Raw genomic sequence first — 14,438 nt, forward strand, 5'->3', positions numbered from 1 at the left:
GCAGTCCACTTCTTTCACTTATAGAGCACATTTGGCGCATCAGAAAGGGGAATGTGCAACAAAGAAAGCCCAAGACAGTTGAACAGTTAGAGAGACGCGTGTTAGACAAGAATGGGACCGCATTCCTAATTCTAAACTTGAGAAACTTGTCTCCTCGATTCCCAGACCTTTGCAGACTGTTGAAAGAAGAAGAGGGGGTGCCTCACAGTGGTGAAAATGGCCTTGTCTCAACTTTTTTTTAGATTTGTTGACACCATGGAATTTAAAGTCAACATAGTTTTCCCTTAAAATAATAAATTTTCTCAGTTTAAACTTTTGACCTGTTCTCTATGTTCTGTTCTAAATAACAAATAAAAATACGGCACTTCCCCATAATTGCATTCAGTTTTTATTAACAATTTGTATAGTGTCCCAACTTTTGGGGAATTGTGTTTGTATACACACACACACACACACACACACATATATATATATATTAGGGTGTGAATTACCTAGTACCTTGCAATTCGATCTGTATCATGATTCATAGGTCACGATTCAATTCGATACCGATTAATCTCGATACAAATCTATAAGTCAACTATTGCGATTTATTAAATCAAATTTAGAAAACACTAATCAGTAAACTTGTACATGTACACTGTAAGATTTGTATGAAAATGTACATCAGTCTTATAACTAGGGGCACTGTATTTAACAAACAGGTTGCAATCTGTTTCATGTTTAAACAGCATTTAAATCTAATTTTAAGGCTTAATGTTCCATTAATATAACATTATCCCATGCGTTAAGTGTGAACTTTAACTCAAAGACATTTTGTTGAATATTTCCATCAACAATTGATCTTTAAAAATCGATTCAGCTGCATATTGAATCGATACGAGAATTGTGCGCTGTAATATCGCGACATATTGCCGAATCAATTTTTTTCAACAGCCCTAAAATCCACACACACACACACATATACTTTATGTATATATATATATATATATATATATGTATATATATATATATATATATATATATATATATATATACATATATGTATATATATATATATATATATATATATATATATATATACAGTAACAATTATAGACCAGTCACCCTCGATTTTTCTTCTTCTACTCCTTTCCTTAACATTTCACTCTGGTAAATATGCGTTCAGTCAACCTAGGATGGGTGAGCTCTGTACCCCCCCACCCCCTTTTCTTTTTCCGCCTAAGCCAGAGACAATCAAAAAGAGATCACACTCTTTTGCAGTCAACCCCAGGTCATCTCACCAGGATGTGAATGTTTGCTTGTCACCAGCCAGAGCCACGAGTTTATGGCTTCAAAGTATTTTATTGGAAAGCATCATCTTCACCCCTGCTGACATTCCAGACTGGCAATCTGTAAACTCTTATAAAAGTCATAAAACAACATGGGCAAAAAGGTCCATTGGAATCCTGGTCAGTACATTCCAGCCTTCTTGGAGGTTACACAAGTGCCTCCAAGTGGTCACGGCTGGAACTGCCCTCACATGAAACACCTATACTACTATTTTTTTTAATAATTTGGAGTTTAAAAGTCTCTGACTTGGGTTGAGCCAAAAGAGGGAAGGCGCTCACACCCCCTTGTGACGGACACAAGGGGGTGCCCCCCAGACCTTGCCCCGCAACTTTAAAACAGCCGGCTCGAACCTTGTTCAGCGCTCTTGTTCCGGCCCTCTCTTTCCTGCTGCACCTTTTTCCCCCTTTTGCACCTCGTCTGGCCGAGAACTGACAAAAGGACTCTCCGGTGCCGTGCCACGTTTTTCAACTGCGTGGCATCTCTGTTCCTTGATTGACTAAGTGTCTCAGACTTGGCGATTGCACCGAACCACCACCGTGCTCCAAACCCTGCTGCCCACCACCTGCTAGGCAGACTTTCTGCTCTCCCTTTTTCATTTTTTTCCCTTTTTGTGTTTTGTCCCACCTCTCTGGCACTAAGTCGCCGATGAATTCTTCTGTGACCCTGTGTGTCACCCAGTGACCACAGTTTGGACCTTGGCAGCGCGCACTCCCAACGCCCGGTGCATCAACCCGTACCTGCTCCAACCTCCGAGCGTCCTGTCGCAGCACGATCGGGTTCAACGGCTGGTCTCCCTCGGGACACAGGCACGCAGCGGATCTCGGCCTTAGCAGCTGGATTTGGGCATCTGAGACGTGGACCTCCTCGCGCGCCCAGAGCTGAAGTCCCCGACCTCGACTGAAAGCGCCATCCACCTGAGCCGGGCTGCACCGCCCCTCATCAGCCGGGAGTCCCGAGCCGCGTCGCATAGGATCCAACTATGGATTTTTTTTTCTTGCCTTTTTGGGAGCAACTTTTTTTTCTTCAATCGACCTTCCCTGTGCTAGCTCAATCCAACTCCAGTAAGTTGCACACCTCATAGGCAATTTGACATATCGCTGGTGCAACTTCCATTTCAAATATCTCACAGATTTGGCAAGTCAAACCTTTCTTTCTACTTTGTGAAATTGTTCCTTTCATATTTCTTTTAGCTTAATTTTTAATCCCTTCTATTTTGATAGTTGATAGTTAGTTAGGCAGTGTTTTGATTCTGTATGTGTAACCGTAATGAATAAATGCATGTTTTTCTAAATTTTATTCAGTCTCAATCGTGCTTGTGTCCGAGTGGATTAGTAATTCTTTAATTAATACAAAGAACCACCAACAATGAATGTGGCGACTTCCGATTATGAATAAACAAATGAGGAGTTTGATTTTATTTGTTGTGTTTCTCCAAAAGTGAAAGTAAACAGAACGTGGTGCCCCTATAGGTGATTGAGGGAAGTACAATTTCTTCAAGCGCCGATCAAATTACTAATACGTCCAAAAAGACAACATCAATTATCGCAAAATATATATCACGCACGCACGCACACTCACTCACACACACACACACACACACACACACACACACACACGCATACCTGTTTATATGGTATAGACTGACAAATTTCAGAAACAGGCCCGGTGGTGATTTAAGTTGACACACCTTTTAAAAGGGTTTAGAATGATGGGAGTAAGGCTAAATCACTTCAAAAAAATTGAGAAGAATTTAGCACCCTTCAGAGCTTAGAAAAGAGGTTAACAACCTGAGATATCAGACCTGACAAAATGGTGGTTTGGGACGACACTTGAATTGTGGTTTACAAGGACAAAACAGGATTAAGGTGACTTTAAAGGGACAAGGTAGTCACGCCCCCCACCACCCAAAATTAACATAAATACACCACCTGACACCACTATGCATTAGGTGAACAGAACCAAAAGAGAGCAATTGGATATAGATGGATGATGAATTCACCCCTGTAAGTGTTTCTTCATGACTAATACAAAAAATACGACAGTAATGAGCATCAACATTATTGAGACTTTAAAAAGACAATTACCTCACATTTGCAGCCACACAAATTAAGACGCAACTGCACAAAGAATGTAGGAAAGTGTCTATTTAATGACACAGGCTCCTTTAAACCTCAGAAATTAGCAACCCCACACTTACCAAGCTGTAATATCACAAACATAAAAACATACAAACGCAATCTAAATTAAAGTAAACACAGATGTTTTATTAACAAGTATGACTGGTCTAGACACTGTACACTGTTTTCTACAAAGTCCTTTCTAATCAAGGTGTTCCGAGCCACTACGCACTACGTGTTGGTGTGCCATTTTTATCCTACTGAAAATTCAGAGCCTTGTAGTTTAATATTCCAATATAGAGTTTATAGTAGTAGTGATAGACAGTGCCGACACCATACTGATTATTTGTAGTCAAAGAGGCCAATAACCACATTTGGAGCTGATATTCATTTGTAGCAAAAGAAAAAAATGGGGTCAAAATTAATATTTTTTTAAATGTTGAAATGCTATTAAGCATGTTTATAACTTTCAAATTTGTTAAAGGCTTTTAGTTTAATTTTAAACATTAAGTTTTAAAACAAATTGGTCTATTTGCTAACAAAAAGTGCTGGGTGCTGCCAGGGTCATTAGCTTGTGTTAAGGTCAATTGAAAATTAGGCAAGTAAATGGGGTATATGCCACGGGGAAAGCGGGACTTGCAACTTCCGTAAGTCACACACCTACGCTGATACCAGTTATTGTAGCGCCATATAGGCCGTGCCCCATACTCGCACTTCCACCCTTATGTTGCAACAGTAACCAGAAACAGCGTGTGTGTGACCTACAGAAGTCGTAAGTCCCACCTCCTTTGTGGCATATACTTCAGATGTCCCTTAAGATTTTTGTTTTAATTTCTAAGAGAAAAAGTGCAGGGAGTTCTTAGTGTCTGAAGCATTAAGTGAAAATATAATTAAATACATAAATAAAAAGTTCCCTGAATTTAGTTTTAAATGAAACTCTCATGCTGGTATCTCACTGAGTGATGAATGCTTGGGTAAATAGCAAATTTGTTTTTTTTTTGTCACGGTTCATAAAAGGTTTCAGAAGATGCTTGCAAAAAGTGAAAAACTGTCTGAACATGTTAAAAAAAAACTTTGCGACAGGAAAAACTGACAAGTGAAAACTGAACATTTCTGCAACCTTTTATGAATCCCGACAAAAACTCCAAATTCTCTATGTTCGCAAGCATTCGTTGCTCAGTGAGATACCAGCAAATAGGTTTACCGTCTCTTCTGGGCCTGCCTTTTGGCTGTGGTTATTCGGTTTCTCACAAAGTCTCTAATATTTTGTACAGTCCGTTGTGACAGCACAGGGTCCTCTGCCCGCTTACACTGGCTGCATTCAACTTTGGAGGCAAGTTTTCCTTTTTTTATGTGGCTTCCAAAATGTCGCATCACTGCAGCGACCTCGGCTTTGCTCCACATTTTCTTTGGCTGTCTCCTTGCCTCACTTTCTTGATCAGCATCGTCTTTTCCTGAGAGGACTGTAAGTAAACAAAACAAAAAATACATATATATATATATATATATATTTACAGATACTTGAACAATCAGAAGGTAAGTCTAACTAATGTCACAGATTATTTGTCAATTACAGTGGCTGCAACACAAAAACAGGAAGTAGATAGTACTCTCCACAGCCATTATTTATGGCCTAATGCAGGCTATTGTGTGGCTGCAGGATGGCAAAAGAAAAGACCATTACCGACTGCATCTAGTCTTAAGCAGTTACGTGACTTTATTTTATGTTTTTTTTTAGCTCATTTCATTGCTCAGGAGGCCTTACATCATTGCATATTTTCATAACATAATCCAAAGATCCTAAAGCTTGTCTTACCGCCAGTTGAAGGGACTGTGTCTCCTACTGTAGACGTCACATGTGACAGCTTATCTGGTAAAAACAAAAACGACGTGTGAAAATTGTCTCATCAACAAATACTGATACCGGGCGGCCTTTGTTGCCCCGTCTGCTGAGAGAAAATTTGTAAAGTAGACAGAGAACCTACCTTGGCCACCAGAGTTCTGTTCCTGCTCAAGGATCATAGAGTCTGAGGCTGGATCCAGGTCTTTGCCATCTTCACAAAGTGGTCCTCCGACCTCTGTGCCGCTGCCCTCTGAGTCACTGCCTTCATTATTTTCATTCTCACTGAATGATAAGTTACCTAGAAAAAGATAGTCATAATAAAAGATCAGTGAGGCATCAGACCCCAAGGCATCAAGTTTTAGAATTGGCCAGAAGTACAGCTGTAACAGATGCAAGATGGAAAGGATGCCACATCTAGTAGTAGGGGTGAGAACGATAATTGTTTTTTTTTTCATGCATCAATCGTCGTATTAAAAAGATTCTGCTTCGATTCAGAGTTACCGATACTAAAAATAGATTTTTAAAGTTTACATAAAAATAAAAAGCCACTGTTGTCTTCTGCATATTGCACTGGGAGAAGTTAAACATTTGTTACAGCAAACGCTGCCATTGGCACTTTTTGAAATGTGTGTTGACACACTATTGTAAACCAGGTTGCCTTGCCACTTTAATAAAAGTCAGTATGAAATATAAATCTTTGCTCTTCCTTGAGTTCTGCAATTGTTTTAAAAATACAAATGTACTAATGATGCATCGGAAGTGAATCAAATCTTGAGGTACCCATATTTTCCCACCCCTACTAAATATGATCATCTGACATTCTGAACACTCACCTTCAATTTCAATTTCAGCATAGTTTTTCGGTGTTGCTTCCTCCATCAAGTTACTAACAGCACTGTCAGCAGTCTTCTGAAGGTACTGGTGAAGTACCTGGATATCCTCTGTAAAGGGCAGTGTTGTTGGCTTATTATACTTGGCACTGCTCAATGTGCTCAGAGCTTTGTTGGAAATCAACTCACACCACTTGGAGGTATATAGTTTCCTAAATGTTTCAGTTGCCTTCATCAGTGCTGCATCTTCTGCCATTAGTGCACGACAATGAATGATGTCGCAGATTTTGTTTAGTGTGTGCCCCAATTTCAAAGCCAGGCTTGGTGTATGGTAGGAGAGGCTTTCTTCGTCAAATCCAGCAACTTGCTTCACTGCTTGAACAACTGTTTGAGAGTTTGAGGGCTTTATGGCTTCCTCCAGGCTGTGTACAGAGTAGTTTGCTCGCAGACATACCAGCAGTCGTCCCACTTCTCGGAGCTTTTGTCGAATATGTTTGTACTTTGTGGGATCTTGACCATGTTTATTGTACAGGGACTGGGCCAAATGAACAATAGATAGGTCATTTCGTACAGCAAGGCCAATGTCATCCGTCTTCATTGTGCTAAGAAGCTTCCACATTCCACTCGAGAAGTGTTGACTGAATACGGTATCTTGGGCTGTAGCAAAACACAGAACTCTGGCTCTTCCAGCTTGTTTATCCAGATTGCGATTTTCTGGCCTTAACGAACATCTTCGGACATGTCTCCACAGTTCTTTGCGTGCGTATAAGCCCTGGCAGTGCATACAATGCACAAAGTTTCCAGCCACTGCAGTAGATTTTAGCACCCTTTTCACTTTTAATTGTCCATTTTCACCTTGGAGTATGGCAATGTTATGATGAAAGTTTCCTCTGTTTCGCATTTTTTCAAACAAAGTCTTGCGCTCCTGAGAGTGACCAGGGAGGTAAAATGCATATGAAACTTCTGGGTGAGACATGTGTACTTTCAGGTGGCGAGTCAGTCTGCTTTGTGGCTTACCACAAACAAAACAGTCATTTCTATTGGTCAAATTGAGATGTTCTAGAGATTTTTTATCTTTGTTCTTCACATGCTTATTTGATGAGTCTTTGCTAGAAATTTCTGAATCTGACGTTTCGCCAGCAATGACATCTGTGAGCAAACATTTTGATGTGCCAGCGTCATTTGGAAAATGTGTGTCCAAACTGTTAGAGTTGTTAGTGGGTAAGGCTGGTATTCCTTCCTTCTGTCGTACTTTAGACTGATGAGGCACCAAAGTCATGCTTGAATCTGAATCCTCATCTGAATCAGGGACATATTTGCTTCCAGAGTTCTGCTCCTCATCCGAGTCTAATATTTCATCCTCTGCTTTCTTTCGTCTGTAGCAGGACAGATGCCAGACTCTTGAACATGCTGTGAACAGAGTTAGAAAATGTTGGGTCAAACAAACAGTGCCAGTTACAGTTTCAACATAACTTCTTTAAACAATTTTCTTCTCTGTACCAATCAGTGCTGTATTTTATATTGTGTAAGAAGAGTTGCCAGTAATTAAATTGTTACATCATGTCCACAATGCAGACAACTGTTCGGTGGCCAATGGCATCATTTGTTTGGTTTCTGGCTGTATCGTCTAAATTTGGACTCAAAGCAATGCTATCAATATATGGTTTACCTTTGCATCTGTATCCAGTCCATGTAAAAGAAGATATATGTCCCAAGCATAGAACACACTTGTCAAAGGGTGACAGTGTTGAGACCTCAAGAAGGTGTTTCCAACAGTCCTGGGGGGGGGGGGGGGTATTTATTTAAAAAGTGTTAGCAAAATATTTAATAAGCATATGGGATTGCTAGCAGAAAAAAAACTTAGATGAACAAATATGTACAAACTCTGACTTCAATTATCAAGCATCCAATGAAGTTTCTCAGAGCACAAAAATATTGCTGATGACTTGACATGCACAGGAAACAATTGTTGACCGTTAACTGTAATTGTACTTTTAATTACACTCATTAAAGAAGAAGTAATTTACCTTTTGAGAACTGGTCTGAGGCTCAAGTGCTGGACTAAGGTCACCCTGGCACAAGGTCAACGTGGAGTCACTTGTCTCCATCATGCACTGAAAAAAAAAATACAGAGAAAATACACACAGGTGTAATCAGACTGTTTAATTACTACAAATTCACTGAAGTTGCAGAAATATGCATGACTTTGACAGTTTTTAATTGCCAGATGGCGTTGAAATTTATTTAACAACCATATATACCTGTTCAATACCTTCAACCTCTAATGGTTGGGCGGACCTCTCTGTGTCGGTATGCTGCAAAAGAGACAGGAAGGAAACATTAAACATAGACATACCTTCATAAAGACAACGCTTTACATCACATTGCTGATTCAGAGTGATGCAGGATCAAGAAACATTGAGTTTATGTTAGGTAATTTCAAAAACAACAGCCTACCAATTATATTTATATACTGTATGTATAGTGATTCAACTCCACAGAAAGGTGACATTGGGTGACTGTAAGACTTAAAGATACAATGAGGTTAAATGTCCCTCTAAACCATGAGATTATGTGAACACACACACACACAAGTAGGTGAGTGCGACAACTTCTACAGCAAATGCTTTCTCGGCGAAAGTCAGTGTATGCCAGTGTCAGTCTATGCCATACTTGGTCACAACACACACACACACACACACATTCAAACCTATGGATGAGGTTGTGACTTAAAACTTGAAAATACTATCACGAAATGTGTCAGTCCAATACACAATAAATCTAGGTGATAACACACACAAACACTCGGTCTATTCAAAATATTATCAAGCCTTCAAAAAGTTTCTCTGTACAACAAAATATTACTGGTAACTTGATAGAGCACTGCAAACAATTACTGTAGTTGGATGCTAAATGACACTCATTAATGATGAAGTAATTTACCTTTTGAGAATTGTTGAGTGGCTCACGACGTACTGGACTCAGGTCACTCTGGCTCAAACTCATTGAAGAGTGCCTTGTCTCCATCATGCACTGAAAGAGAAAAATAAAAAGACAATACACACAGGTGCCATCAGACTGTTTGATTACAAATTTGTTTCAAGTTGCAGAAATATGCATGAGCGGTAAACTTTGTCGGTTTTTAATTGCCAGATGGCATTGATATCCATTTAACAACCACATGTACCTGTTCAATATCTTCAACCTCTGAGGGTTGGGTTGACCTCTCTGCATCAGAATGCTGCAAAAGAGACAGGAAGGAAACATTAAACATAGATATACCTTCATTGAGACAACGCTTTACATTACGTTGCTGATTCAGAGTGATGCAGGATCAAGAAACACAGAGTTTATGTTAGGTCATTTAAACAACAGCCTACCAAGTATATTTATATACTGTATGTACAGGTATAGTGATTCAACTCCACAGAAAGGTGACATTGGGTGACTATAAGACTTAAAGATACAATGAGGTTAAATGTCCCTCTAAACCATGAGATTATGTGAACACACACACACACAAGTAGGTGAGTGCGACAACTTCTACAGCAAATGCTTTCTCGGCGAAAGTCAGTGTATGCCAGTGTCAGTCTATGCCATACTTGGACACAATACACACACACACATTCAAACCTATGGATGAGGTTGTCACTTAAAACTTGAAAATACTATCATGAAATGTGTCAGTCCAATACACAATAAATCTAGGTGATAACACACACACACACACACACACACTCGGTCTATTCAGAATATTATCAAGCCTTCAATAAGTTTCTCTGTACACCAAAATATTACTGGTAACTTGATAGAGCACTGCAAACAATTACTGTAGTTGGATGCTAAATGACACTCATTAGTGATAAAGTAATTTACCTTTTGAGAATTGTTGAGTGGCTCACGACGTACTGGACTCAGGTCACTCTGGCTCAAACTCATTGAGGAGTGCCTTGTCTCCATCATGCACTGAAAGAGAAAAATAAAAAGACAATACACACAGGTGCCATCAGACTGTTTGATTACAAATTTGTTTCAAGTTCCAGAAATATGCATGAGCGGTAAACTTTGACAGTTTTTAATTGCCAGATGGCATTGATATCCATTTAACAACCACATGTACCTGTTCAATATCTTCAACCTCTGAGGGTTGGGCTGACCTCTCTGCGTCAGAATGCTGCAAAAGAGACAGGAAGGAAACATTAAACATAGACATACCTTCATTGAGACAACGCTTTACATTACGTTGCTGATTCAGAGTGATGCAGGATCAAGAAACACAGAGTTTATGTTAGGTCATTTAAACAATAGCCTACCAAGTATATTTATATACTGTATGTATAGTGATTCAACTCCACAGAAAGGTGATATTGGGTGACTGTAAGACTTAAAGATACAATGAGGTTAAATGTCCCTCTAAACCATGAGATTATGTGAACACACACACACACAAGTAGGTGAGTGCGACAACTTCTACAGGAAATGCTTTCTCGGCGAAAGTCAGTGTATGCCAGTGTCAGTCTATGCCATACTTGGACACAACACACACACACACATTCAAACCTATGGATGAGGTTGTGACTTAAAACTTGAAAATACTATCACGAAATGTGTCAGTCCAATACACAATAAATCTGGGTGATAACACACGCACACATACACTCGGTCCATTCAAAATATTATCAAGCCTTCAATAAGTTTCTCTGTACACCAAAATATTACTGGTAACTTGATAGAGCACTGCAAACAATTACTGTAGTTGGATGCTAAATGACACTCATTAGTGATAAAGTAATTTACCTTTTGAGAACTATTGTGCGGTGGACTCAGGTCATTCTGGCTCAAACTCATTGAGGAGTGCCTTGTCTCCATCATGCACTGAAAGAGAAAAATACAGAGACAATACACACAGAAATGATGTTTGATTACAAATTCACTGAAAGTGCAGAAATATGCATACAGTTTTTAACTGCCAGATGGCGTTGAAATCTATTGAACAACTACATGTACCTGTTCAATGTGTTCAACTCTGGAGGTTTGGGCAGACTTCTCTGCGTCAGAATGCTGCAAAAGAGACAGGAAGGAAACATTTAACACAGACATGTATGAGTGGTAAACTTTGTCTGTTTTTTAAGAGTTAAAGATGGCGTTAAAATCCATTCACGTTGTGTACTTTTAATAGGGTTGTCAAAAGTATCAATACTTTTCAAACACGTCGTATCCGGATACAATATCTCTTTGTAATGGTATCAATACTATCGATACATGGTAGCGTTCCTGCAGCGTCAGCCGTGCACACTCCACTAGCATCGCTGCCTCGGAAGACAGGCTCCCGCACCCAGGAGAGCCCACACTGCAACCTTGCTTGTTCAGCTATGTTTTACAGCTGCTTAGTATGGCCAGTGTGGTGGCAGGAGGGCTAAACGTGCCAGTTTTGGTGGACAAGAAAAAGCCAGATGCCTTGTTGTTTTGTTATTAGCCGTTAGCTGGCTACCGCGGTTAGACTTATGCTCAGTAAGTGACTGTTGTTTTATTATTAGCCATTAGCCGCGGCCTCATGGTTAGCTTAGTGTGCTCGTGCATTGCTGCTTCAAGTTGTGCCTCATTTTTAGTAAATTCAGGGCTCATTTGCAAGCCAAGAAGGGCACAGGAGCACATTGACATGCTTGTCTTTAAAAAACAAAACAAAAAAAAACTTCCAACCGCAAAGAAAATTAAGACCAGTGATACGACAGGCTCAGACAGTCATTCGTAGAATAAAGTGGCATTTTTTAATATGGCGTATTCTTTCATTTGTTTAAATTATTTATTTGCATGTGAAAAAATGATTGTCTTAATTATTTTTGTTATTTTAGGATTAGTATATCTTTTGGTATGGTATTGAAAGGTATTAAGCATCAAGTATTTTCCTGGGTATCGATATTGAGTTTGAAATTTTAGTATTGTGACAACCCTAACCTGTACATAGCGTATGGACTGTAAAAGAGCACTAAAATAGTGTACATGATTTACCTCTTGAAAAGATTTCAGAGCATCTGTGGGCGCTGTAGATGTAGTTTCCTCCACGGTGAGCTTGGATGTGGATGTGTTTTGTTGGCCAGATTCCTGAGGTTTAAATTGACAAACATCATGAGTTTAATTCAGTCAATACAGATTTTCAGATCACTAACCACTCATCACATTCTGATATGATTACCTTGCTTCTCCATGGCCAGTCAGAGTCACCATAATTATATGTAATCTCCTCTCCTGGGTCAATGTCCCGTGTCGCAAATAAACACAGATGGGGCTTTCCTTGCACATTTAAATACTTCATTGTGGCATTTGGGTTGATGTGGTCATCATTGACCAGTCTTCCTAGTGACCCATCCTCTGTTGCTGCATCAACACTTCAAATAGAAAACCAATTATTAATATTATATAGTTAGAACTCGGTAGTGTTGATTTTCTTGATTTAAGATCCCATTCGGGTTTTGACTCAAAGCTAATGAGTGTAAACAAATTATGGACTTTTAATATGGACTAATTAAATGGAGCATGGACTTAATACGCACCAGCAAGTTCTTCCGTCAAAGTGAAACTCAAACATGAATGCTTTCATTTTGTCATGGTACAATCTCTGTCTCCTCTCACATTCTTGTTTGCTTAGAAGTGCACCATGATATTCTAGCAGGAAGTTTCCTTTTTCAAAAGAAGCACAAGCAAAGACCCCTCTCCCTAGTAATGACAAAAATAATAATGAAGTCAGGTGGAAGATTCACTTTTTAGTTAACTGTTATTGTTAGATGTATCTTACCTTTGAATTCACTGATGTATTTCACATCAAGTCCATGTTTGTCTCTTCCGGTATCGATATAAAGCATTGCTTCTTTTTTTGGATTCAAACACCTTTGCCTTGGCATGTTTTTCTTTTTTAAATCAAGAGCCTCTGTACCCAAAGAAAAAGTAAATATTCAAAAAATTAAATGATTGTTATAAACAATAATATAAACATCTCATATTTTAAAATCAAAATAATCCTCACAAATCAAACTACAACGATCCAAAGTCTAATGCTTTTCAATGAGAGATGACGTCACCTCGGAATTGTCAATACGTGAAAATGCTCAAGCTCGCTCATTAATTAAGTAACAGATGGCCAAAGATAAATACAAACGTTAGAGAAAAGGCAGTGGACATTTTCCTACTAGCGGTTTTTTGCCGGCGCAGAATTCGTAGGCCTACTTGTAGTTCTTGCGCGACTCACGGCAAGATAGCTGTTAAAGGCGAGACCGGCAACTCTTCTGCTGGCGCTATTTAGCCGGCGCAGAATTAGTACTTGTAGTTCTCTCGCGTTTCACAGCAAAATATAGTACTGAGAGGCTACCGGCAACTCTCCTGCTAGCGCTATTTTGCCGACACAGAATTCAAACTTGTATAGTTCTCGCGCGGTTCACGGCAAACTAACGCTACGTGAACTTTTAAAACACGGCAAAATATCCGCTTCGTAGACAAAATGAATCCATCCATCCTTAGTCCCAACCGCCTGTCCTAATATGAGATAATTATTATGGTGGAGCAACCGTCACGTACGTGTTTAAATTAGATATCTGAATAACCAGCAACAACCGAACGAGGCATCTACGTAAACGAATTAAAAAGTTTTCATTTTCTATCATGAAACCTTTCTAAAACAGCGTAAAAAGTTGCACTGCCTTGATGAAATTACCTCACCGCAACAAAAATAACCGTGTTCTCATTAAATTGGGTTTATTTACAATGAATATATGCTTGTTACTTACTGTGCAGTTCTGCGTTGTGTTTGTCTGCATCCCACGTTGACTCATGACGCTTTCGCGGGAGATCCAGTGTACCTCACGCCCACATTACACGTCATGCCACCGCCCCCTTTGTGTGTACTTTTGTGTGTGTGTGTGAAAGTGCAATAACAAAAAACGGCCAGTAGGATGTCACACACACACACAAAATCTCAGACGAGGGGATTACACTGACAGATCAAAAAATCATATTTATAAGATATTTAGAAATGAATTCATGCATAATTATTGTCCTAGCTGAGTAGTAGGCCCATATTTTTCTCTTTTTACAGAAAAAAACGTTTTTATAGACCCTAAAAAATTAAAAAACAAGTCTTGAATTAGGCCGACACTGCCTGTGTCGCTCTAAACACAAGTGTCAACTTTTCCCAGGTCAAATGTCAGATCATTTGTCGGTCTAAACCACATTAACAAACGCACACACACACACACACACACACACGCACACACACACACACACACACACACACACACACACACACACACACACACACACACACAC

At 39.4% G+C, this 14,438-nt stretch overlaps 2 protein-coding genes across 12 annotated transcripts in view; one reads left to right on the plus strand and one right to left on the minus strand.

Annotated features, from left to right (window-relative positions):
* tmc3 (transmembrane channel like 3) overlaps nt 1–14,438 on the plus strand; it is a 212,202-nt gene that overhangs the window by 52,658 nt on the left and 145,106 nt on the right. The gene's annotated exons all lie outside the window — the stretch shown is intronic.
* On the minus strand, nt 3,582–13,935 carry LOC144049994 (uncharacterized). The gene is made up of 18 exons (XM_077562815.1): nt 13,901–13,935; nt 12,916–13,047; nt 12,674–12,836; nt 12,316–12,508; nt 12,132–12,224; nt 11,130–11,183; nt 10,920–10,997; nt 10,243–10,296; nt 9,999–10,088; nt 9,310–9,363; nt 9,066–9,155; nt 8,384–8,437; nt 8,150–8,236; nt 7,792–7,900; nt 6,126–7,532; nt 5,435–5,590; nt 5,266–5,319; nt 3,582–4,912 (listed from the first exon to the last, which is right to left on the minus strand). Exons 2-18 carry the CDS (start codon nt 13,019–13,021, stop codon nt 4,650–4,652), a joined length of 3,105 nt encoding a protein of 1,034 aa, XP_077418941.1. The 5' UTR covers nt 13,022–13,047; nt 13,901–13,935; the 3' UTR covers nt 3,582–4,649.

The sequence above is a fragment of the Vanacampus margaritifer genome, chromosome 4 (genome assembly GCF_051991255.1).
Source record: "Vanacampus margaritifer isolate UIUO_Vmar chromosome 4, RoL_Vmar_1.0, whole genome shotgun sequence".
Lineage (NCBI taxonomy): Eukaryota > Metazoa > Chordata > Actinopteri > Syngnathiformes > Syngnathidae > Vanacampus > Vanacampus margaritifer.